Genomic DNA, 21,563 nt, shown 5'->3' on the forward strand with positions numbered 1-21,563 from the left:
CACCTGCCCCCTAGAAAAGACATAGCCAGGAGTTGGGAGGGGGCATATAATTTGAGAGCTGTTACTTCCTTCCCCACCTCTGTATTCTTCTGCCTGTGATTTATCTGTGAATAAAAATGTAGGTTCCCTTCATCTCTTCTCCAAAACCCAGTCAGGTGTCTTGAGTTGCCGCCTTTTGCTTAGTATGGTTGCTGTGTGATTACGACAACGAATATCTGCATGCAGTCACATCAATTCTGACTTATGGCAACCCTTTTCAGGGTTTTCCAGGCAAAGAAGTGGTTTCCCATCCCATTCTTCTGGGGGTACCCAGGGACTGTGCAGCTTGCCCAAGGTCACCCAGGCAGGCTTTTCTCATGGGAGGCAATCAAGCTCCCAACCTCTGGCTCTGCAGCTGGATACTAAACCAGAGCTATCCAGCCAGCTGTGTGAATTTGACCAGGCTGAAATTCAACAGGGGAAGGGCAGCTTTTGCATCAGTGTATCCTCCTCCCAAAAAGCTGCACCATGTGATTTCCCCCCCCCCCCCCCCTTGTGATCACTGCTGTTTCAACAGAAATCCTTGGACTGCAGCTTTTGGGGTGTGTGTAATATACCTAATGGAGTACAGTACTGCATGGTGGAATTAAAACAGGCTCTAGAAAAAGTCTAGTGACATATGCAGCTAATTTGATAATTTATTCAGATCACAACTGTGAATAACATTCATGAAATTAAGGGCAACTACACACAAAACATCAGAGGAAAATATTTCTTAAAAATACAACATTGTTGTTAAATGAAAAGTGCAGTGTAGAACACTGCACTTTTAATTTAATATAAAGCATTATGTTAATGTTATAACATGCAAAAATAATAATTGATAATAATCTTTGGCCAAAGACAGTCAGACGGACAGACCTATAGCTATTTATTCCAAAGTAAAATGTTTCAGAAAACTCAGTGGAATGTGAAGGAAGATTAACCCAGGAAAAGTCAAGACAGGAAAATGTGGCGGGGGGGGGGGGGGTTGTAAAATAGGATTATGAAATCTGAGCCTCACAGGAAGGGGGGCTGGATTAAAAGGAGAAAGTAATAGCATTTTTAGAAAGCAAATTTTTATCAAAGCAGTCCATGAACCGTATTCTAGCCCAAGAAAGGTTTGAATTCTGATGACAGGCATACAATCTCTCAAAAGTACATAACCCACAGTAAAACCTCAGTCTCCTCTCAAAAGAAAATTAAATCCGGACCCCAGAACAGGAAAAAAAAACCTCTCAAAAAAGTAGCTGTGAAGGAGATCAACCAAGTGAGCCATCCTCCATGAAAAACAAACCAGAGGTGACAGACGGCTGCGTTGTAGGGGAGTTGATGAAAATAGTTGAGGGAGAAATGGGGAGGAATAAGGCAGTAGAAGTGTTTCTAGCAGAAGGAAGAGAGAAGCAGAAGTGGGTGGAGTTGGACTTAATGAGGTGGGATGAGATAAAAGAGGAGGAGAGGAAAGAGAAAGGGGGAGAAGGAGGAAAAGATGACAAGAGTACACAGACGGAGAAAGTGGAATTATCAAGGTACTAACCAATAGAGTTGGTGAGAGGATTTCCTAACTTAAGAACGGGAGGAGGACTGTTACTTGATCTCCCACGCTTGCTAGAAAGGGATAAGACAAGAGGGAAAGAAGTATGGAATATGGCAACGGTGCCACCGGTCCAGGATTTGGGGAAGAGAGAGACCATTAGTGGTACCAACAGTTACCTTCCCTATCTAGAGGGGGATTATGTGAAGCATCCCTGCTGCAGGACGGCATGTGCGGTCTTGAGTTATCCAGTGCGGAACCCAGTAGGGGCAAGTCCATTTGGGATGGAGAAGTAACAAAAGACACAAGAGCCACAGACTTTAATAAGGTTAAAAGTTATAAGTTGTTGCCGGAGTTGGATGACTTTGACCCATTCTCTGTTGGAGTTCATGACATTAAAAAGAATAAAGAACCGTTATTTGGACCATTGGCATCGTCTCCATCTGTTTTTCCCGCTGAAAAGGAGAGCCCGCCCACCAGTGACAAAGAACCCAATCACAGTAGCATTATATAAAAAGAGAAAAAAGTTAGTTGGAAAAGAGCACACCCATACTGAAGTGCAAGTTCTTTTGGTGAGCCAACTCCCCCATAAGCTCCACCAATTCAAATGGGCCTACTCTGTAGTAAGTCACAAGTGGAGTAGGCCCATCCAAATCAATGGAGCTTATGGAGGAGTTGACTCACCAAATCCCTACTGATTCAATGGATCTATCCATGTTGGATGATACCCGGTGTGGTGTGGTGGATAGAGTGATGGATCAGGACTTAGGCTGTATGGGTTCAAATCATGCAAGCTCACTGGGGGTGTGTGGAACTGGTAAAACCTTAAATACCATACTAACCTTGAAACCCCTATTAGGATTGGTATATGTTCCAACTTGATGGCACAGAACTATAGTAACTCCTGTTGGGAATCACTGTGCTAAGCAACAAAATTTTTTTAGTCTACATGTACATATTTCTCTTCAGTACCCCCAAAATAGCAATGAAATAACCTCAACTATTTCCACCTAACTATTGCATTCTCGAGTGCTTAGATCTCCTGTTCTCCGATTTTCCTTCTGTGCCTGTTGAGATTTCTGTGGCAGCCGAACGTCTTTCCACACTCCAAGCATTAGCACGGTTTCTCCTCGGTATGAATCCTTTGACGAGAAGCGAGACCTCCGTGGTCACAGACGCTCTTTCCACACTTAGCACATGTATATGGCTTTTCACTTGTGTGTGTTCTTTGATGGATGCTGAGTTTCAAATTGCACATAAAACACTTTCCACACTCCAGGCACTGATAGGGTTTCTGCCCCGTGTGAGTCCTCCTGTGCCTGCTGAGGTTTCCATGGCAGCTGAACTTCTTTCCACACTCCAAGCATTCGTAGGGTTTCTCCCCGGTATGCATCCTTTGGTGAGAAGTGAGACCTCCACGGTCACAGAAGCTCCTCCCACACTTCAAGCACACATAAGGTTTTTCTTTTGTGTGAGTTCTTTGATGAATGCTAAGTTTTGAATTGCGTGCAAAGCACTTTCCACACTCCAGGCAGTGGTAGGGTTTCTGCCCTGTGTGAGTCCTCTGATGTGTCTTGAGGCTTGTATTGAAACTGAAGGTCTTTCCACAGTCCAGGCATTTATATGGTTTCTCCCCTGTATGGGTCCGTTGATGATAAATCTGGCTTTCGTTGGTGGAGAAACGTTTCCCACACTCCAAGCATTTATACGGCTTCTCCCCTGTGTGAGTTCTTTGGTGTCTGGCGAGATTTCCCTTCATGCTGAAGCTCTTCCCACACTCCAGGCATTTATATGGCTTTTCTTCTGTGTGGGTTTTCTGATGCCTGTTCAGATTAGCTTTCTCTCTGAAGCTCTTTCCACACTTCAAGCATGTATATGTTTTCTCTCCTGTGTGAGTTCGTTGGTGTCTAACAAGATTGGCCTGCACCGTGAAGCTCTTCCCACACTGCAAGCACAGGTAAGGTCTTTCCCCTGTGTGAACTATCTGATGTCTCCCGAGCTTCGTTTTTGAACTGAAGTTCTTTCCACAATTCAGACATTCGTACGGTCCTTCTTCCATGTGTGTTCTCTGATGTGAGTGGAGGCTTCGACTCTGACCAAAGCTTTTACCACACTTTAGGCATCTGTAGGGCTTCTCTCCCGTGTGGGTCCTCTGATGGCAAATGAGGCTTCCATTTGTACTGAAGCTCTCAGCACAAGCCAAGCACTGAAATAACTTCTCTCCTGTGGTACAAGAAAATAAGTTACAAGGGTACCGAAACACCACGGGCGACAGATAATTTAAACATAGTGCCTGAAAATCCTGTTGTTGTAAGTTACTCTGCATAAGGCACATGATGTCATCTTCTCAACCGCGTGTAGCCTCTATACTGTATTTTTCTGTGTATAAGATGTGCCCATGTATAAGACCCCCTCCCACTTTTCTAACCCAGAATTAAGAAATCTAAGGGGGCTTAGCAAGTGGAAGGGGAAAGCAGAGATCAAAGCACCGCAGCATCGCTTTGATCCCTGCTTTCCTCTTTCTAGCTAAGCCATGTATAAGATGATCCTCAAATTTTAGTCTAAAGCAGGGGTCTCAAACATGTGGCCCAGGGGCCATTTGCAGCCCACCGGATGATAGCTTGTGGCCCCCGCCTTGCCTGCCCCCCCGACACGTCCTCTGCTGTCAAGAGTTTTTTTTAAAAAGCCTCGCCTCCCTCACCGGCTCTCTCCCAAGACAGCGCCTCTTCCACCCTCCATCTGGAACTGGAGCCTGCCAGCCAGTCCACCTGTCTGCCGGCTGGCAGGTTGCAGTTTCTGGATGGAGGGTGCAAGAGGCGCTGTCTTGGGAGAGAGCCGGCAAGCGAGGTGTGCTGCCGGCCCTTATCCCCAAGTGCCCAAGCTGCCACCGAGCGATGCCTGAGAGCAGAGCTCGCTTCCGGCCCGTCCTTGAAAAGGGCCCCCAAGCCACCAACAGCAGCTGCTGCCGCCGCCTCTTCCAGGGAAGCAGCTCTCTGGCTCTTTTTCTCTCTTGAGGCGGCCGCCTCAGCCCCTGGTGGTGCTTCCTCCTTCTCCTCTTCATCCTGCTTCAGCCGCCTTGGCTCTGGAGGCTGCCTGGGCTCGCCTCATAAAGTGTGCTCCTCTGTCGTGGCTGCTGCTGCTGAGTGTGCCTTTTTTTGACGGGGGCCCTCAGAGGAAGGTTGCCGGATCTCCCTTCCTCCCTCTCTCCCTCTGTGTGTGCGCACCTTTGGGGGCCCCTGCCCTGTTCTGTTTAAGCCGCCCAGAGATCTTTGGCAAGGTGAATTCTGTGAAGATTTTTAAAATTTTATGTCGTGTCCTCCTCCCCCCGCTAGACGGTCACCGGCGCTCCCTCCCTTCTCTGCTTCTTCATCCTTTTGCTGCTGGTGGTGGTGGGTGGTAGTGAAGAAGGAGCCAGAGGGGGTTGTGGCCGGTGACGAGGGCTCGTGCGCCCCTCCTCCTCAGAGCCCCAGCCGGGTTAAGGAAATTCCTGGGCAGCTTCCTCGGGCTCTTGCTCCGCTTGGCGGAAAAATCTGAAGCAGCCCAGCCTCACCCAGACTCTGCCTCCAGCGGCCCCCAGGTAAATTGAGTTTGAGACCCCTGGTCTAAAGGTTTTAGACAAAAGTATCATCTTATACATGGAAAAATATGGTAATTAAATTGTAAACTGCCCAGAGAGTGCTTTAAGTGCTACAAGGTGGTATTTAATCAGCAAACTTTTGCTTTCCCCATCATGGATTAATGATGAATTGATTCCTTTTCTTATTTTATGGCTTTGCTCATATGCATTATATCTAGCCAGAGAAAACCCCATTGTGGTTTTAGTAGAAAGGAACAAGACTTACCAGTACTTTTAATCCCTCAAAACAGATCATTCTTTTGGCTAAGCCAGGGGGAACTCAAAGAGTTGTAGAAATATAAGAGATACATACACTACACTTAAATATATAAATGTACATTTATGAAAGAAAACAACAAAGAGATACCATTACTCACCAGGGAAAGAGGAAGATTTACCAAGAGCGACTAGAATCCCACAAATCTCCTCCATGACTTCCCTGTGCAGAGCTTTCTGGTCCGGATCCAGCAGCGCCCACTCCTCCTGGCTGAAATGCACAGCCACCTCCTCAAAGATCGCCAGTCCCTGAAAGAAAGAAAACAGTTCCTCCAGGGAGAGATTGGATATAAGTGAATTCCAGTCCTATGAGTCAACCTTATTATTCTGAGGATCTTGGTCTCCCTGGATGACATTCATTGCTCTTTTTTTTTTTTTTTTTTTAGTATAGAGCCTAGACGGAAGGGATGTGGTGGTGCTGCGGGTCAATCCGCAGAAGCCTCTGTGCTGCAAGGTCAGAAGACCGGCCATCATGAGATTGAATCCACGCAATGGAGTGAGCTCCCATCGCTTGTCCCAGCTCCTGCCAACCTAGCAGTTCGAAAGTATGTAAAAATGCGAGTAGATAAATAGGTACCACCTCGGTGGGAAGGTAATGGTATTCCATGTCTAGTCACGCTGGCCATGTGACCACGGAAACTGTCTTCGGACAAATGCTGGCTCTATGGTTTGAAAACGGGGATGAGCAATGCGCCCTAGAGTCGGACACGACTTGACTCAATGTCAAGGGAAACCTTTACCTTACCTGGACAGAAGCAAGAGAGAGAGAGAGCTGTTCAGACCAAGAAAGGCGAGGAAGGGGACAAGGTACCCTGTTGCCCCCTGTCCATCTCCTTAGTGAATATTCCCCCACCTGAATTGGCATCATGGCAGCTGTTTCCTCTGTAGCACGAAGAACGGGCGTCTGCAGGTGTGTTGCCCGCGTCATCCCATCACCTGCAAGAGGCAGAAAGCAAGTGTGACCCAAAGGCAAGGGTCCGATCTTCATTCTGGCCTCCAAGGAAGCCCCGCCTGACTCAAGTCAGTGGGCACCCACAGGTTTTGTGACTTGAGCATGTATTTTGGGTGACCGCCTGCATACATGAGGCTCTGCAACTCTGACAGATCGATTTCTACCACAGAGACACTATGAAGCAAGGGCATTGTGATTATAAAGCAAAAAAAGAAGCAATCAGCCTATCTTAGGATGTTGGAAAAATCTGAACGGCAAAAAAAGAAAGGAGACATGGGGCGGGGGGGAGGGGAGAGAGAAATGGCAAAATATTGAAGCCCTTTAAAGACTAACACGAAAAGTCCATTTCGATCTACAAAAGCTGCCGCTGAAATAAATCTGTTAGTCATAACGCCACAATGTTTTGCCTTATTTTTTTTCCTTTGGTTGTACTGAAATTATTTTTAAGGTTCACTCTAGGGCCATCAATGTCATCTGAAATCTATGATCATGATTTGATGGAGGTGCAGCTAGGCAGATCTTGCGTCAAACTCATATGGATCCACGAGGATCCTTAGAGGGGATCCATGTTTTCTTGTCACACGGATGGCACAACGGGTTGCCATGTGATGGGCATGGTTCTGTGCATGGGTACAAACGCAGTCTCTCGTTTCACAACAGTTTGAACTAGATCCAGCAGTGTTTTTAAAAAAAGGATCCATGCCTTAAGGAATCCATATCCGAGGTCTACGTTTTTGTGCTGCAGCTGAGCCCCAAAGCACCAGATTTTGATCCTTACAACTCAGGGCCGATTTGTCGGCGATCTAGGCGAGATCCTTCCTAAAAGCCCTACAGAATCCAGAAACGCCACGTTTCCTTTCTTGAACTGCTAGATAACTCAGTGGTTTAGGTCTCTGGCTGTGGAGCCAGAGGTTGGGGAGTTCGATTCCCCGCTCTGCCTCCTTGACAAGGGGGGCTGGACTGGATGATCCCTGAGGTCCCTTCCAGCAATGCAGTTCAAAGGTGGTGGTGATGATGAATTGGACCTTTGCTTTCCTAGTTATGCTGCCATACACCAATAGGAAGGCCTTGCATGATATTTTTTGGGGGGGAATTAAGAGAAACCTAAAGGGGGTGGGGGGGTGTGGGGCTTCAAAAACTGAAGCAAGGGGAGAGAGACAAAATAAATAAATAAACAAACAACCCTTTCCCAATAAGGCCCAGGGTCCCAAATTCTCGACATATTTCTCTCCTACACCCCCCACCCGCGGGAGAACTGCCGTCCCCTCCCCACTCACCCGATCCAGGCAGAGGACGGGCAGGCGACCCTTGGAGGGGGGGGACTCGGGATCGGGATGGGGGGGTCGGAAGAAGGGAGGCTCGGGGTGCAAGGCAGCGGGGCAATGCCCTCCCGACCCTTCCCCTCTGCTTCCCTCCAAGTGGGGCGTCTGTGGGGGGGGGCTTCTCTGGGTGCAAGAGACCCACGGCGGGCGGGCGGGCAAGGAAGAGACCCACCCGGTTCCAACCTTCTTGCACGTCTGGACGGGAAAAGCAGACTCGCGGGCAGGGACCGGCCCTCGGCTCCGCCCCCCCCCCCATATGAGCCCCCAATGCCTCCCTTCCTTCCTTCCTTCCTTCCCCCACCCCAACCCCGCTCCTGCCTTCTTGACATGGCCGCCGCCTTCAGAGCGGACTCGGAAGGAGGAGGCTGTGCGCGTCTCTCTTTTCTCTTTCTGTGTCTAGAGTCGGAGGGGGGGCTGGGGAGAGAAGTCCTTGACAGGAAAGGGTTACAACCGGGGAGGGGGGAGACGGTCTTCCTGGAGGGGCGGAGGATCCCAAAACCGTTGGGGGGGAGTCTTCCTGCTTATGGGCAATCCGTTCTGGGTTTTTTGCCGCCCTAGCTTCCCCCCCCCGTGGACTACAAATCCCAGAATCCATCCTGCTAGAGAGGGGATTGTGGGAGCTGTAGTCCACAGAGGAATTTTCCCTGGGGAGAGGGGAGACAGAGGACCTCTTCATTCTGATGTGGCCCTTTGACAGCTTGGCCTTGTCGGCCTCAAACCTCTCCCTCCCCCCCTTTTTAACCCTTCCATGGCTGTGGGATCAGAACAAGAGTGGGGGGGGGGGACCCACAGCAATTCTTGGCCCCATCCCGGGTCTCTTTCCCGAGTGGATCCTGAGAGAGAGAGAGGCACCATGCAGGGAGGAGCTCAGCATTCCCCCCCCCCCCCGCTGTCCGGCTTCTTCCTGATGTTACCTGTATTCACACGTGCAGGAATACACGCAGCTCATACACTCTAAATCTTTATCTCTTCGGGATGCAAGCCTCTGGATTTGCATGGGAGGGGGCTGCAGGCTTTTCGAGACGGCCCTGCTGGTGGTGTTGCTTTACTTCTGAAACATCGTTTTCGGATTAGAAACGTGTTGCGTCTGAAATGCGTTACACAAGACCTGCTTGCTTGTTTTGCTTTCGGGGTTGCTGAGACAGGCGGGACCTTCCAGCGACCTCGTTGGAAAGCCGCCCATCCAGGCCAGACTTTCTGAGACAGCATTCTGCATTTTTAGAACAGAATTCATTAAATAAACTGTTTTTCCAGCTTTAAACCAGCTGGTCCGGCAGGGGAAGATTCTGACCACCATGTGTATTTCTTCATCATCATCATCATCATCATCATCATCATCATCATCATCATCATCATCATCATCTTATTATTATTATTATTATTATTATTATTATTATTATTATTATTATTATTATTATTATTATTATTATTATTATTATTTGCATTTTTCAGGCTTTGTGCCTCCCCAATGCCAACTTTTTAATCATTCAGCTCCCCCCTTAAAAATAAACGTCCAAAGGTTCCAAATTAAGAATAAGTACAAGAAAATGGAATGAAATGGTTTTCTGAAAGGAAAAGTGACTAAAATGCTGTAAAAGTAACAGTAACAGAACATGTTTAATGTACTAGAATCATCCTCCCTTTCTCATCCTCTCAGGCAGGTCCCCCTGTTCAGAAACCAACATTTCTAGCGCACAAAATGGAGAGGCGATGCCTTCATTTCAATTACTGCAGATCAAACATTCAGTGTGAGCTTTTATGATTAAAAATCACTTCTTCACCAATATCTTGTGGAGAATGCAGAAAATTTTTGAATGAATGTCCCAAATCTTTCCTAGCAGGCGTCTGCCACCTATATTCCTTAAGCTGAGCCTTAAAAAATATAACTGGGCAGTTTCGGTGGAGCTGATGATCTTTTCCACACATGCGAACAGCCCCAGAACCTGGCTTCTGAACGGGATGCATCTGAAAAAGAAGGCTTTAGCCAGAAATGTGGATTTTTTGAAAAATCCTATTTGGGATCCCTCGCTGGCAGAAGGCAATTTTTTAAAAAAAAAGCCTTTAAAGAAATAAAAATACGTGGATCGACACAGGCCTTCAAAAAGAGGCCATTCAGAAGTGGCTACAGAACTGTCTTCAAGGATTTGAAGCACTGTGTGATCAGATGCAAGAAGGTTGTTTTCTGCTACTCAAGATGGGAGGTCAACAGCCAGAAGGTTCAAAATCAGGAAAGAAGATTCTAGTTGAATACTGTATTAAGAAAAAAAAATGCCAGCAGAATCTAATAATCTTAGAATTGTGGAAGGGACCATATAGATTCTCACTGGATTCTCATTTGCTGGAGATGGGTTGTGTTGTAAATTTCCTGTACAGTGGTGCCTCGCATAACGAGCGCTCCGTTTAACGATGAATCTGCATAGTGATGCGGATTTTGCTATCGCCTTTTGCTATCACATTGCGATGTTTAAATAGGCAGAACATTGCATTGCAATGATCTGTAAGCGTTTCGCTTACCGATCTTCGCATTGCAATGTTTTAAAACAGCTGATTGGCGGTTCCAAAATGGCCGCCCGATCAACAAAATGGCCGCCCACAGCGTTTTCGCGCCGATTCCTCGCTTACCAAGGCGGCGAAAATGGCGGCCCTATGGAGGATTTCCACTTAGCGGTGAGTTTATCCCCCATAGGAACGCATTAAACGGAGTTTAATGCGTTCCTATGGGGTTTTTAGTTCCGTATAGCGACGTTTCCAGAACGATTTATCCGGAACGGATTAATGTCGCTATGTGGGGCACCACTGTACTGGCAAGAGCCTATTTTCTGTGATTCTATCTAAACCTGTTTCTTATATGCCATGCAAAGAGTATGGTCCCACAACTTTCCCAGGTACATTTGGTGGGGACACAGAAGAGGGCCTTCTCTGTAGCTGCTCCCAGACTCTGGAACTCCCTGCCACTGGAGGCCAGGCTGGGCCCATCTTTGCTGTCCTTCCACGAGCAGGCAAATGACCTTTCTCTTCAGGCAGTCTTTTCCTGATTGACTGCCTGAGAGGGTTTTTTAAAATGCAGGTTTGTGCCTTGTTCCTTTGTATCTGTCCTTGGTGTCGATTTTGTTTACCATTTTTAGTGTGGTATTCGTTTGATTCTTTTAAATACAGTGGTGCCTCGCAAGATGAATGCCTCACGGGACGAAAAACCCACAAGACGAATGGCTTTTGCGATGGCAATGGTGCCTCACAAGACAGTTTCTTCTATGGCCGTGCTTCACAAGACATTTTTTTCCCAAGACCGATGCCTCACAAGACGAAAAAATTCATTTTGCAAGGTTCCCATAGGAATGCATTGCGATGCATTCCTATGGGAAACCGCTTTTCTCAAGACAGTGCTACTCGCGGAACGAATTGCATTCGTCTTGCGAGGCACCACTGTATTTGGAAACTTACTGTTTTTGCTTTTAGAAAAACATTTATAGTGTAAGCTTGCCTCAAGTCTTTTTGAAGGAGAAAGGCGAGATAAAAATATTTTAAATATATAAATGGCAGGCAACTAATCTGACGGACATGGCTGCCCGTCAAGAGTAGCCGTGACGCCCACCAGCCTCAGAAGAGCATCTGCTTCACAGTCCAAATGGAAGGATTCTCCAATGGGATTCGAGATGGGACCCCAGCTGCCGAAACATCCCCCCCCCCCGGCCACAGGGCTAAGAGGCCACCAACCCACCCAGAAAAGAAGCCTTACCTGTTGCTGGTCCAAGAGGTGAGCCAAACACACGGCTGGGACTCTGATCCACAGAACTCCTGGTAAGAGCTACCAGGTTGGCTTCGGCCCTCCTCTCCCAATTTCATTCTCCCAATTTCATTCATGTTCTTCCAGCTGGTTCCCTGCTCAAAAACCACTGCCAGTCAGTTTAGGATAGATAGATCGATAGATCCATCCACCCATCCATTAATTCTATACCAGCCATCTATCAAATTGCTAATCTGGGTGGTGTACCACAAGTCATGTACATATATAATAATATAAACAATCCCAAACATAAATCATAATGTAAAATAGGCAGAGAAACCATTTCCAGAACACATTGCAATGCTGCATTTATTCCTCTCGTCCTTCCTTCCGTGTCCCAGCTATTTGTGGATATTTTCCCCAGCCTCCTGGGTTCAAATCCTGCCTTGGCCAGGAGACTCCTCAGATGGCACTGGGCAATTTCACACAACCTCATTACTGTACCTCACAACGCTGTTGTGAGGCTAAAGCATGAAGGAAAAGCAACATCCTTCGCTTTGAGCTCATTGGATAGAAGATGGAATATCAATTTATCAGTCCCCTTGGACTTCATGTTTTTTCCCAGGTGGTGATGGCTTTAGACTGTCTTCTGTCATTTGGAAAGCCAGTTTCTAAAAATGTCTTCCTTCTCCCCCACAATCTCTCTTCCTTGCTTGTTAACGGCGTCTACATTTTTGAGGTTACAGCCGAAAACAAAACCTATGAGCCTCTGGGACTTCCTGTTTGAAATCTGCTTAAATCATGATGACCCTTAGGTCCTCATAAGGCTGAACAGTTTTATGTATTTGCAAATAAGCACCGCTTCTTTGTAGAAAACAAGAACAGGCATTTAAAGAAGCATAATATAATGAGCCAATGGAACACTGGTACATTCATGAGCCTCAACAATGAAATTGCTTTTAAAATGAAAACCACTTTTGTGCTATCACAATCAGAGCAGTTCTCCCTCAAAGTTGCATCCTTTAAGAATTTTTAGCCCTGGACGTTGTGCCTGAAGGCGTAGATCCAAGTCAACAGTTACATTCACGATCAACACCTCCTGAGTAAGTTCCTTTACATTACCCTTTAAGACTAGTGCATTACAGGTAAGATCATGTGTGGCACCCGGGTTTGCTGAAGTACATGTATATTTAGAGGTCCCAGTTCACCACAAGCTCAACATGAGCTTACCGTGTGATGGAGCAGCAAAAAGAGCCAAGGCAATTCCAGGGACACAGTGTTCTGCTTTGTTCAAACGACACCTGGAATCCGGAGTCCAGTTCATGGCATCATAGGTTAAGCAAGCTGTCTTTCTTAAGGGGCTTCTTAACCATTACTAAACAAAATAGTTGAGGGAGTTGGGTAGATGTTGAACCTAGGAAAGAAAACACTGAGAGGTGGCAAAGCAGCCATCACCAGGTATCTAAGTGGGTCCCAACATGGTGAATAGTAAATATGCAGGTGGTTCTCATGACCGCCCCTGTGCTCGGGCCCCTTCTGAAGGAGAAACCTGAGACACAGGCTGCTGGAGAGATTCATAACAACAAATAAGGAGCAGGTCTTTTGTAAAGCTAACAGCTCTTAACTGCCTAGTCAAGACTATACAGTGGTGCCCCGCATAGTGAGGTTAATCCGTTCCGGATTAACCTTCACTATGGGGAAACATCGCTAAACGGAACGGAAAAGCCCATTCGTTTAATGCATTCCAAATGGGCCCAAAACTCACTGTTCTGTGATGTCTCCCCATCTGGCCGCTGTTCCCCCATCGCAATGCGAAGGTCGGTAAGCGAAATGCTTACCAATAGTCGCAAAGCGATTTTCACCCTATTAGAACATCGGTATGCGATCGCAAAATGCACATCGCTATGCGGATTCATCATTAAACGGTGCGCTCGTTATGCGAGGCACCACTGTATACTCAAAAGCTTTGCATCACAAAACAAATAGCTTGCGGGACTTTGCTGCTTCTGGCAGACTGTCCCCCAATAAGTGTGATGATAGAAACTGTAGTCCCTTGCTGGCATACCTAGTGCCTGTTAATCAGAAAGTCCGAGGACTCAACCCTGCTAGTCCTGAGGGTGGGATGGAAAATAGTGAACTGGAGACTTTTCAACAGAGAATGGAAGGTCATCTGTCAGGATGGTGGATTTCGTGGCATCAGTCCTAAGCTGTGCTAGATGACCCTTGAGTCTTTTCCACTCCCACCATCTATGATTATATGTATTTTGTCTGTAGAATACAGACAATCTCTACCTGATTGATTTTGCAGTAGGACTAAGCAGTCCTCAGGGGACCAACGCCCAAGGGAAAAAAAGAGAAATTTGGCAGTCCCATCAGCAAAATTAGCACACTCATTCCAGGACAACCGTAAACTTCAAGATCAAGATTGGCTAAGGCTGCCGGCCTGTATTATTTTATTTTTTTATAATCTGTTTAATACATCCTGCATGTAAATGTTGTTACTAATTGTTGGTTTGGAGCATATCCCCAGCACCTCAGTGAGTGTGTTTCTTGCAAACACTTTCCAGACAGCCTTGGGTGTTGTTTATTTTTTAAAAAATAGTTTCAACATTTCAACCCACCCCATGGTTACTTCCCTTTCAAACATTTTTTTGACGAGAAGCAAGGCATGTGTTTGTGTTGAAACTCTTCCCAGTCTCAAAGGAGCTCGGCAGCCTTCTCTGTTCGCTGCGGGTTCGACTCACGAAAGTTCTCTCCCCACACCAACATCTGTGTCCGATTTCTCTGCTGCTGATCACGGATAAGGTGCGAGGGCTAACCAAGGCTCCTTCCTTGTTTGAGGCCCTCAGATTCCTCTCCTCTCATGCGTGTTCTTCTGATGCCTGCTGAGGTTTGTGTTGGTGCTGAAGTTCTTTCCACACTCCGAGCACCGGCAGGGTTTCTCCCCGGTGTGAATCCACCGATGCCGGCTGAGGCTTGTCTTTCTGCCAAAGCTGCTTCCGCACGCCGCGCACTGGTACGGCTTTATCCCCGTGTGAATTCTTTGATGCTGCCTGAGGTTACTGCTGCAGCTGAAACTCTTTCCACACTCCAAGCATTCGTACGGTTTCTCCCCGGTGTGGATTTTTTGATGACTCCTGAAATACTTTTTTAAACTGAAACGTCTCCCACACTCCCAGCAGACGTACGGCTTTTCACCTGTATGAGTTTTTTGGTGTCTCCTCAGGCTTTTCTTCAAACTGAAGTACTTTCCACACTCCCAGCATTTGTAGGGTTTCTCTCCGGTGTGGCTTCTTTGGTGGCAAGTGAGACTTGCGCTCTCCTGGAAGCCCTTTCCACACTCCCAGCATGTATAAGGTTTCTCTCCGGTGTGAGTTCTCTGATGCCTCCTCAAGTTTCTCTTTAAGCCGAAGCTCTTCCCACAATCTAGGCATTTATAGGGTTTCTCTCCGGTGTGGCTTCTTTGATGCGCAGTCAGAGCTGTGTTGTCCTGAAAGCTCTTCCCGCACGCCAAACATCTGTACGGTTTTTCTCCTGTGTGAGTCCTTTGATGTCTCCTGAGGCTTGTCTTTATGTTGAAGGTCTTTCCACAATCCAGACATTCATAAGGTGTCTCCGTTGTGTGCTTTTTTTGGTGCAAGAGAAGAGTTGCGTTCCTTCGGTAGCTGTTTCCGCACTGTAAGCACTTATGGGGCTTCCCTTCTGCGTGGGTTTTTTGATGGATTATCAGGTGGGAACTCTGGGTAAATTTCTTCCCACACTTCAAGCATACATGCGGTTTCTCTCCTGTGTGGATTCTTTGATGAACAATGAGATATGAACTGCGAGTAAAATTCTTCCCACACTCCAAACATTTGTACGGTTTCTCTCCTGTGTGAGTTCTTTCATGTCTCCTGAGATTCTCTTTCAGGCGGAAGCTCCTTTCGCACTCCAGGCACTTGTAAGCTTTTTCCTCTTTGTCGATGTTACAACGAACGTTCAGCTTTGCTTCAGAACCGAACCATGTTTCAGCCACACTGCACGGATCCCCTTTTCTTTTACCCCCTGCGTCCAGGTCTGTGATGTCAGAGTAGCCACTGCTTCCAGGGAAAATGGATTTATTCCTCTTGTTTTGCTCTGCTTTGCTAGTTGTACGACTGTCTCTTTCCACCAAATGGGGATTTCCCTTCTTGCCCATTTCCCAGGCATTGCCTGCTGGAAGAAAAAAAGGAAATGGGAAAGTTCGTGTCAGAAATGGAACCCCAAACATCTGAAGAACCTCGTGTTCTCCTTGCAACACAGGGAAGGATGGAGAACACTTAAAGAGAGGCAGATTCCCCCCCCCCCCGGCATTTAAAAGACACAAAGGACTGGCACCAGCTGGGAGAAAACATGACAGATTGGAAACTGGCTTTGCTGAGCCTCTGCTCAGACAGGAAGGTCACTGTGGCTCATTCCTTCTGCTCTTCCTACTGGTGTCCAGAACATGGTAGGCTTTCCTACCAAGGCATCCACAAAGCCATGAACTGACCATCTCCAGCCCTTGAGTGGAAAACAAGCTAGGAAAATTAAGAATGTCTATGAGAGGATGAAGCTGGGTCTGAAGGCCTGAGCCAACCTGGGTTGTCTGACAGAGACCTGGAGGTACTGAGGATCGGAGTCTCAGCCATGTCTGTCCCACATCTCAGATGAGCAACAAGTAAGGCTGCTTTTCTGGGTGTCTTAAGAGACCTCCGCAGAGCAGCCCTGCGGCTGGAGGAGTTTTCCCAGCTGGGATCCCGTCTCAAGCCGTGTTAAGAGAATCTCCTTATTTTGACCATTAAGCTGATGCATCTCAGAGGTTGGTGGACATCACTGCTAGTCTTGATGGGCTACCATGTCTATGTCATAGCATCACAGAATAACGTAAGAGGGCACGGCCTTCTCCACAGTGGGCCTAAGTTGGTCCACTTCCCTGCCTCCTGCCTCTCTTTGGGGTCTTTCAGGCAGAGCTAAGGATAAGGCTTTTCTGTCAGGCTCCTATAATTCTACAAGGTCTCCAGCCTCTATTTCTCTTTATTGCTCCTTCTTATTCATTCATTCATTCACTCACTCACTCATTCATTCATTCCTGATGCTTTGAAAACATGCCCCTAGTTTTTGAATCGTTCTTCCAATGAGTCAGCTGCACTCTTTCATACTGATGTCTCACAACTCTGAAACCTGTTAGGGCTACAGGTCGCCTTGGTTCCCTGACGGGGAGAAGGGTTTTGTAGTACTCATTGTGGAAGAAGAGCATCAAGGCCACATCTCAAGACTGACAAACACAGCATTCCTTCGTAATAGCCTAACAGCCTGGGAACAAGGTTGGGTGTGGAGTTGTGGGTAAAGGACTGTGGGCTGATTGGATACCATCACGAAGCAGAGACTTTGATTTACAGTATAGAAAGGGAAGGGGGTTAAGAAAGATGTGTGTGTGTGTAAGTTGGAGAAGGAGAAGATGGACGGCAGGTTTAAAGCCTTCTTGGATTAAGGAGATTTAGCCAGGGTTACTTAGAACAGCCTTGCCATTAAGTAGGAAAACGATTAGCTAGTTAAGTATTTTATTGCTTTATGGGAAAGTCTTATGGGAGCTTACTGAATACTTAGATGCTTGGCATTTAACCACTACAATTTGTATCTTTTTTATGTTTTATAACTTTTTACTCTTTTTAGAATAAATCATTTATATTTTACCCCAGTTGTGTTTCTTGGGGGCCAGGGTGAGAGTGCCTCAAGAAAGTGCCTTAGCCATAAGGCCTAAGATTGCTAATTTTTGTTCTTTGGGTGTCCTGCTTGGTCAAGCAGAGGTGCAAGGTTCAAAGTCCACAGCTAAAGGGTTTTAAGCTCAAATAAGGGAGAAGACTGTCCATAGTTGTCCGCTGATGCATCTCCTAGGTCTCACCCGATCTAGGATGAAAAGGTGGCACCTTCCCCTCGTGCCGCCTCTAAGGAAACAAGTGTCTGACAGCAGCATATAAATGTTATTACCCCAGTTCTGTTTGGATTAAATGGAAAAGCAGGATGTAAATGTTTTTAATCCCAAAAAGCAAGTAACTCCTGCCAGATATGAAGAAGGGGACTTGTGAAACTGAACTGCAGGAAATGGGCCAAATAAAATAAATTTCTATTTTTTTAAAAAAAAAATGCAGTTGTTATTACCCACCGGGAAAAGAGGAAGGCTTACCGAGAGAGGCCAGAATCCCACGGATCTCCTCCATGACTTCCCTGTGCAAAGCTTTCTGGTCCGGATCCAGCAGCGTCCACTCCTCCTGGGTGAAGCTCACAGCCACCTCCTCAAAGGTCGCCAGACCCTGAAAGAAAACAGCCAGAGTTCCTCCTCAGAGCAATGGTCTCCTAGCTAGACGCAGAAGACCATCCATGGTTGAATGGGGAGGAAATGATTCCCAGGCTCTCCATTTATTTATTTAAAATAGTTTTAACCTGCCTTTCTCCTTGAAAAGGATGCAAGGCGGGTCAGCCCTCCTAAGATGGCATTCACAGCTTTCCCAGTGTCCAGCCCAGGACCAAAACAGGGGAAATGGGACAAATTTGCTTGGACCCAGACATGAGAACAGTAGGGCATGGCATCCATGTTGCCTCCAGTCCATCTCTCTCTAGGGAATTTACCTGAACTGGTCCCATGGCAACTGTTTCCACTGCATTGTGAAGAATGGATGTCTGAGAAGGATATATTGCCAGCATCATCCTGCCACCTGCGAGAGAGAGAGAAGATTAAAACGTAAGGCTCTCCAAGGCGATCCTTGTCCATTCTCTTATCAGTACGGGAAATCCACAGTGCAGAAACCACGGGCGGAGGACTGCCCAGCCTGTGCTGCGGAACTTCCAGGATTGTTGTTGTTTAGTCGTTAAGTTGCGTACGACTCGTCGTGGCTCCATGGACCAGGCCCTCCTGTCTTCCACTGCCTCCCAGAGTTTGGTCAAATTCATGTTGGTAGCTTCGATGACACTGTCCAACCATCTCGTCCTCTATCAACCCTTCTCCTCTTGCCTTCACACTTTCCCAGCATCAGGTTCTTTTCCAGGGAGTCTTCTCTTCTCATGAGATGGCCAAAGTATTGGATCCTCAGCTTCAGGATCTGTCCTTCCAGTGAGCACTCAGGGTTGATTTCCTTCAGAATGGATAGGTTTGATCTCCTTGCAGTCCAGAGGACTCTCAAGAGCCTCCTCCAGCACCACTTCCAGGATGCTCTGTGGTTATTCAGAACAGAGGTTGCACATTCATTTCATTTTATTTTCAGAAGACGGGAAATAAACCCATCAGTGTTCTTCAAAAGGATGTATCCCTAAAAGGAAAAGAGTTGTTCTACATATCCTTTTGGCATGGGAGCATCTTTCCCAGCTGGTCAATGGACCGGTTTTGAACGTCTTAGCTTCTCAGAGGGCAGAAGAAGTTAACAGTGGAAGATCCTAAGAAAGGAGTTGAGCGGGTTTTTCTTGAAGAATTTTACTTTTGCTGTATTGGGGGGGGGGCTCAAAAAGATCGAAGTGTCTTAGATCTCCCAGTGGCACTCGGAGGGCCTCACTTTAAACAAGGCTGAGACCCACATTCCTCCACAATTCTTGTCCCTCGCCCCCAAAATAAGTATTTTTATGACTAGCAGGTACAGAGCAATTTTCTGTATTTAAAAAGACAAATCTTTTAGTTAACCCATTTTTTTCAGTAGACAGGAGCCCATAATAGCAATCTTTACAGTACCCGATCAGAGTATTAAAATATGAAAACAGGAAAAAAATAATAAGCAGATCAGCCTCTCTTTGCTGTCTAGCCCTATTCCGTCGGGAGGTTTGGCTTTGGGGTGGCTGATAAATTTCAATAATAACCCTCAGCTCTACATCCATGAGACTCTGGATTCAAAACACCGGTTTCTAAACACAGGACCTGCCTGCCAGGATGGCATTCATAAATTGGAAGACTAGGGGGAATGTAAGATTGGGGGTGCTGCCTCACCCCCCCATGTGTTTTCAGCTTCTTAAAAAAAAGCAAATCTCATTTTATTATTATTACTGTTTTGTGCCAGGCAAGGCTGTTTCTGCCAATTTCCCATTTAAAACCCCCGTTGTGTCGGTTTTTAATTTTGAATAACAAGCCGAATGTTTGTTTATAAACAGGGGACTGGAGGAGGGCGAAGGAGAAGCGAAGAAAAACACAGCTTTCTCAAAAAATAAAAAGGTGGCGAGACACCCAAAGCTTTAGGAATTGGCCTGTTAAAAAAGCCAACGGACAGGGGATGTTCCGAGTAAATCCCATCCCTTTTTTTTAGCGTTGGAAGGCAATTTAATTAGTTCGATTATAATATACAGTACTAGAAACAGAGAGAAAGTCTAGGAGTACAGAGGTGGGACAGAACAAAAATCCAAATATTGGTGCCTGGATCAGACCTTGTACAGCAACAATTTGGTCGGGAGGGGAAGGGGAGATAATAAAACAATACTTGTGGAAGATAATAAAACAATACTTGTGGAAGATAATAAAACAATACTTGTAGAACGTTGAAGACCAACACATGTAAACATTCTAATTGCATGCATATTATTCGGGAATTCTGTGGTTGGGGATGAAAGATGGGGTGCAAGCAAGAGAACAACGGGGGGGTCTCTCAAAGCCTTCTCCCCCCCCCCGGCTCCCACACACAGACACACACCCTGGGGCGCAGGACCCCCAATTCCCATGGGCTACCTCGCCCCAACCAGCATCTCCCCGACCTCCGGAGATGGGGGGGGGTTTGCCTTCCGCGCCCTCCCCACTCACCAGATCCCGGCCCCTTGTCTTGGGGGGCGGCGAAGACGCAGGCCCTGGGGGGGGGCAGGCAACCAAGCCCCTACTTCTTATGCAAGAGCTGTGAGCGCTGGCCTTTACCCTGGCAAAGGCGGGTGGAAGTTGCGGGTATTTGCTTGCACGTGTGAATGCAGCAAACACCAGGCTGGGGCGGAGGGATGCAGAGAACTCCTCCCGGGATGATGTCCCTCTCCTTTCCTCCTCCCTCCCCACCAAGGATCCTCTCTCCCCCTCCCCCTTCCTAGGGGGAAATATTCTACTACAGCTCCCACAAATCCCCCTCCCCAGCAGGACGGATTCTGGGAGTTGGAGTCCAAGGGGGCGCGAGAGGAAGCGGGGATGGGGGCGGGTGGAGGAAATCGGGTGGGTCCCCCCTTTCTGAGCTGCAGACCTGAGGAAAAGTTAAAAGTGGGGAGAAGGGGGAGGGGTTTCCAATATTCTGATTTTTCTCTCCGGAACAATGACTCCCTTTGTCATCCGCCAGGCTCTGCCTTTTGTTTTCGGAAAGAAGGAGCCGCCTTGCTCCCTTCGGACACAAGAGGGCGCTCTCGCCCCGCCATCAGCGCTTTCTCTCCCCGGACCGAGGACAAAAGGCGCTAATAAAAGCAGCTGAAAATGTGAATTTCCGACTCCTTGATCCGTCGGGGTGGCCTGCTCTGCAGGGAGTGAACCAACCAGGAAGAACAGAGAGGGGAAAAGGGGAAAGAAATGCCAACCACTTGGTCTTCCTTTTGTATTTCTGCTTTCCTTCTAGTTCCTATCATGTATGGAAAAAAAATAAAAGGAGAAATAATTTCTTTGTCTGCCTTTTTCTTGTTAAAAAGTGGGAGGAGTGTTAATGAAACAAAGAAGGTAATGGTCTTCAAGCCAGTTTAGTAATTACTTAAATATAGGTGTGCTATCCCACCTATAATTAATTACTGTAATATATTTTGGGCCTGGCTATCAGGGAACATGGGGGTCTCCCAAAAGATACAGATCCTTTTCCAATACATTTTTAAATAGTAAGTCTACTGCACCTGGGGAACGAATTTTAAGGAACGAAATGGTCTTTTAATATGTGTTTCTAAAGTTTATTTTTTTAGGTGAAAACAAAATAAATAGTTAAAAAAGAGACAAGAATGTGGGAGCATCTTCAAGATGTTTATATTATTTTAATGTGAGCTTTCGTGGACAAGTCTATATCCTCAGACATCTTTTTTCTTAAGTGTTTAAATTCATATGTTTAGCTGGTTTAGATCGCCTGTTTCTGATGCCAGCCACTAGAGAGGGGCATGATTTTTTTAAAAAAAAATTGCCACATTTGGTCAAAAACGACTAATTC

General features: G+C 46.8%; 1 protein-coding gene across 1 annotated transcript; it reads right to left on the minus strand.

Moving 5' to 3' along the window:
* Positions 1-659: 659 nt before the first annotated feature.
* LOC110070925 (uncharacterized) lies at positions 660-20,170 on the minus strand. The gene is made up of 7 exons (XM_078386770.1): positions 18,070-20,170; positions 17,606-17,753; positions 14,290-15,636; positions 7,674-7,913; positions 6,298-6,380; positions 5,546-5,693; positions 660-3,775 (listed from the first exon to the last, which is right to left on the minus strand). The coding sequence occupies exons 1-7, from the start codon at positions 18,145-18,147 to the stop codon at positions 2,667-2,669; spliced, it is 3,153 nt and encodes a 1,050-aa protein (XP_078242896.1). The 5' UTR covers positions 18,148-20,170; the 3' UTR covers positions 660-2,666.
* Positions 20,171-21,563: the final 1,393 nt, after the last annotated feature.

This window comes from Pogona vitticeps, chromosome 2 (assembly GCF_051106095.1).
Source record: "Pogona vitticeps strain Pit_001003342236 chromosome 2, PviZW2.1, whole genome shotgun sequence".
In the NCBI taxonomy this organism is placed as follows: domain Eukaryota; kingdom Metazoa; phylum Chordata; class Lepidosauria; order Squamata; family Agamidae; genus Pogona; species Pogona vitticeps.

What these genes read in the sequence shown, in the direction of transcription:
- LOC110070925 (XM_078386770.1), bottom strand. Translation starts at nt 18,147, where the DNA reads ATGATGCTGGCAATATATCCTTCTCAGACATCCATTCTTCACAATGCA. An exon ending in TTGCCATGGGACCAGTTCAG is followed by an intron (nt 17,754 to 18,069) that starts GTAAATTCCCTA and finishes GTTTTCTTTCAG; the next exon opens with GGTCTGGCGACCTTTGAGGA. An exon ending in CTGCCATGATGCCAATTCAG is followed by an intron (nt 5,694 to 6,297) that starts GTGGGGGAATAT and finishes TCTTTCTTTCAG; the next exon opens with GGACTGGCGATCTTTGAGGA.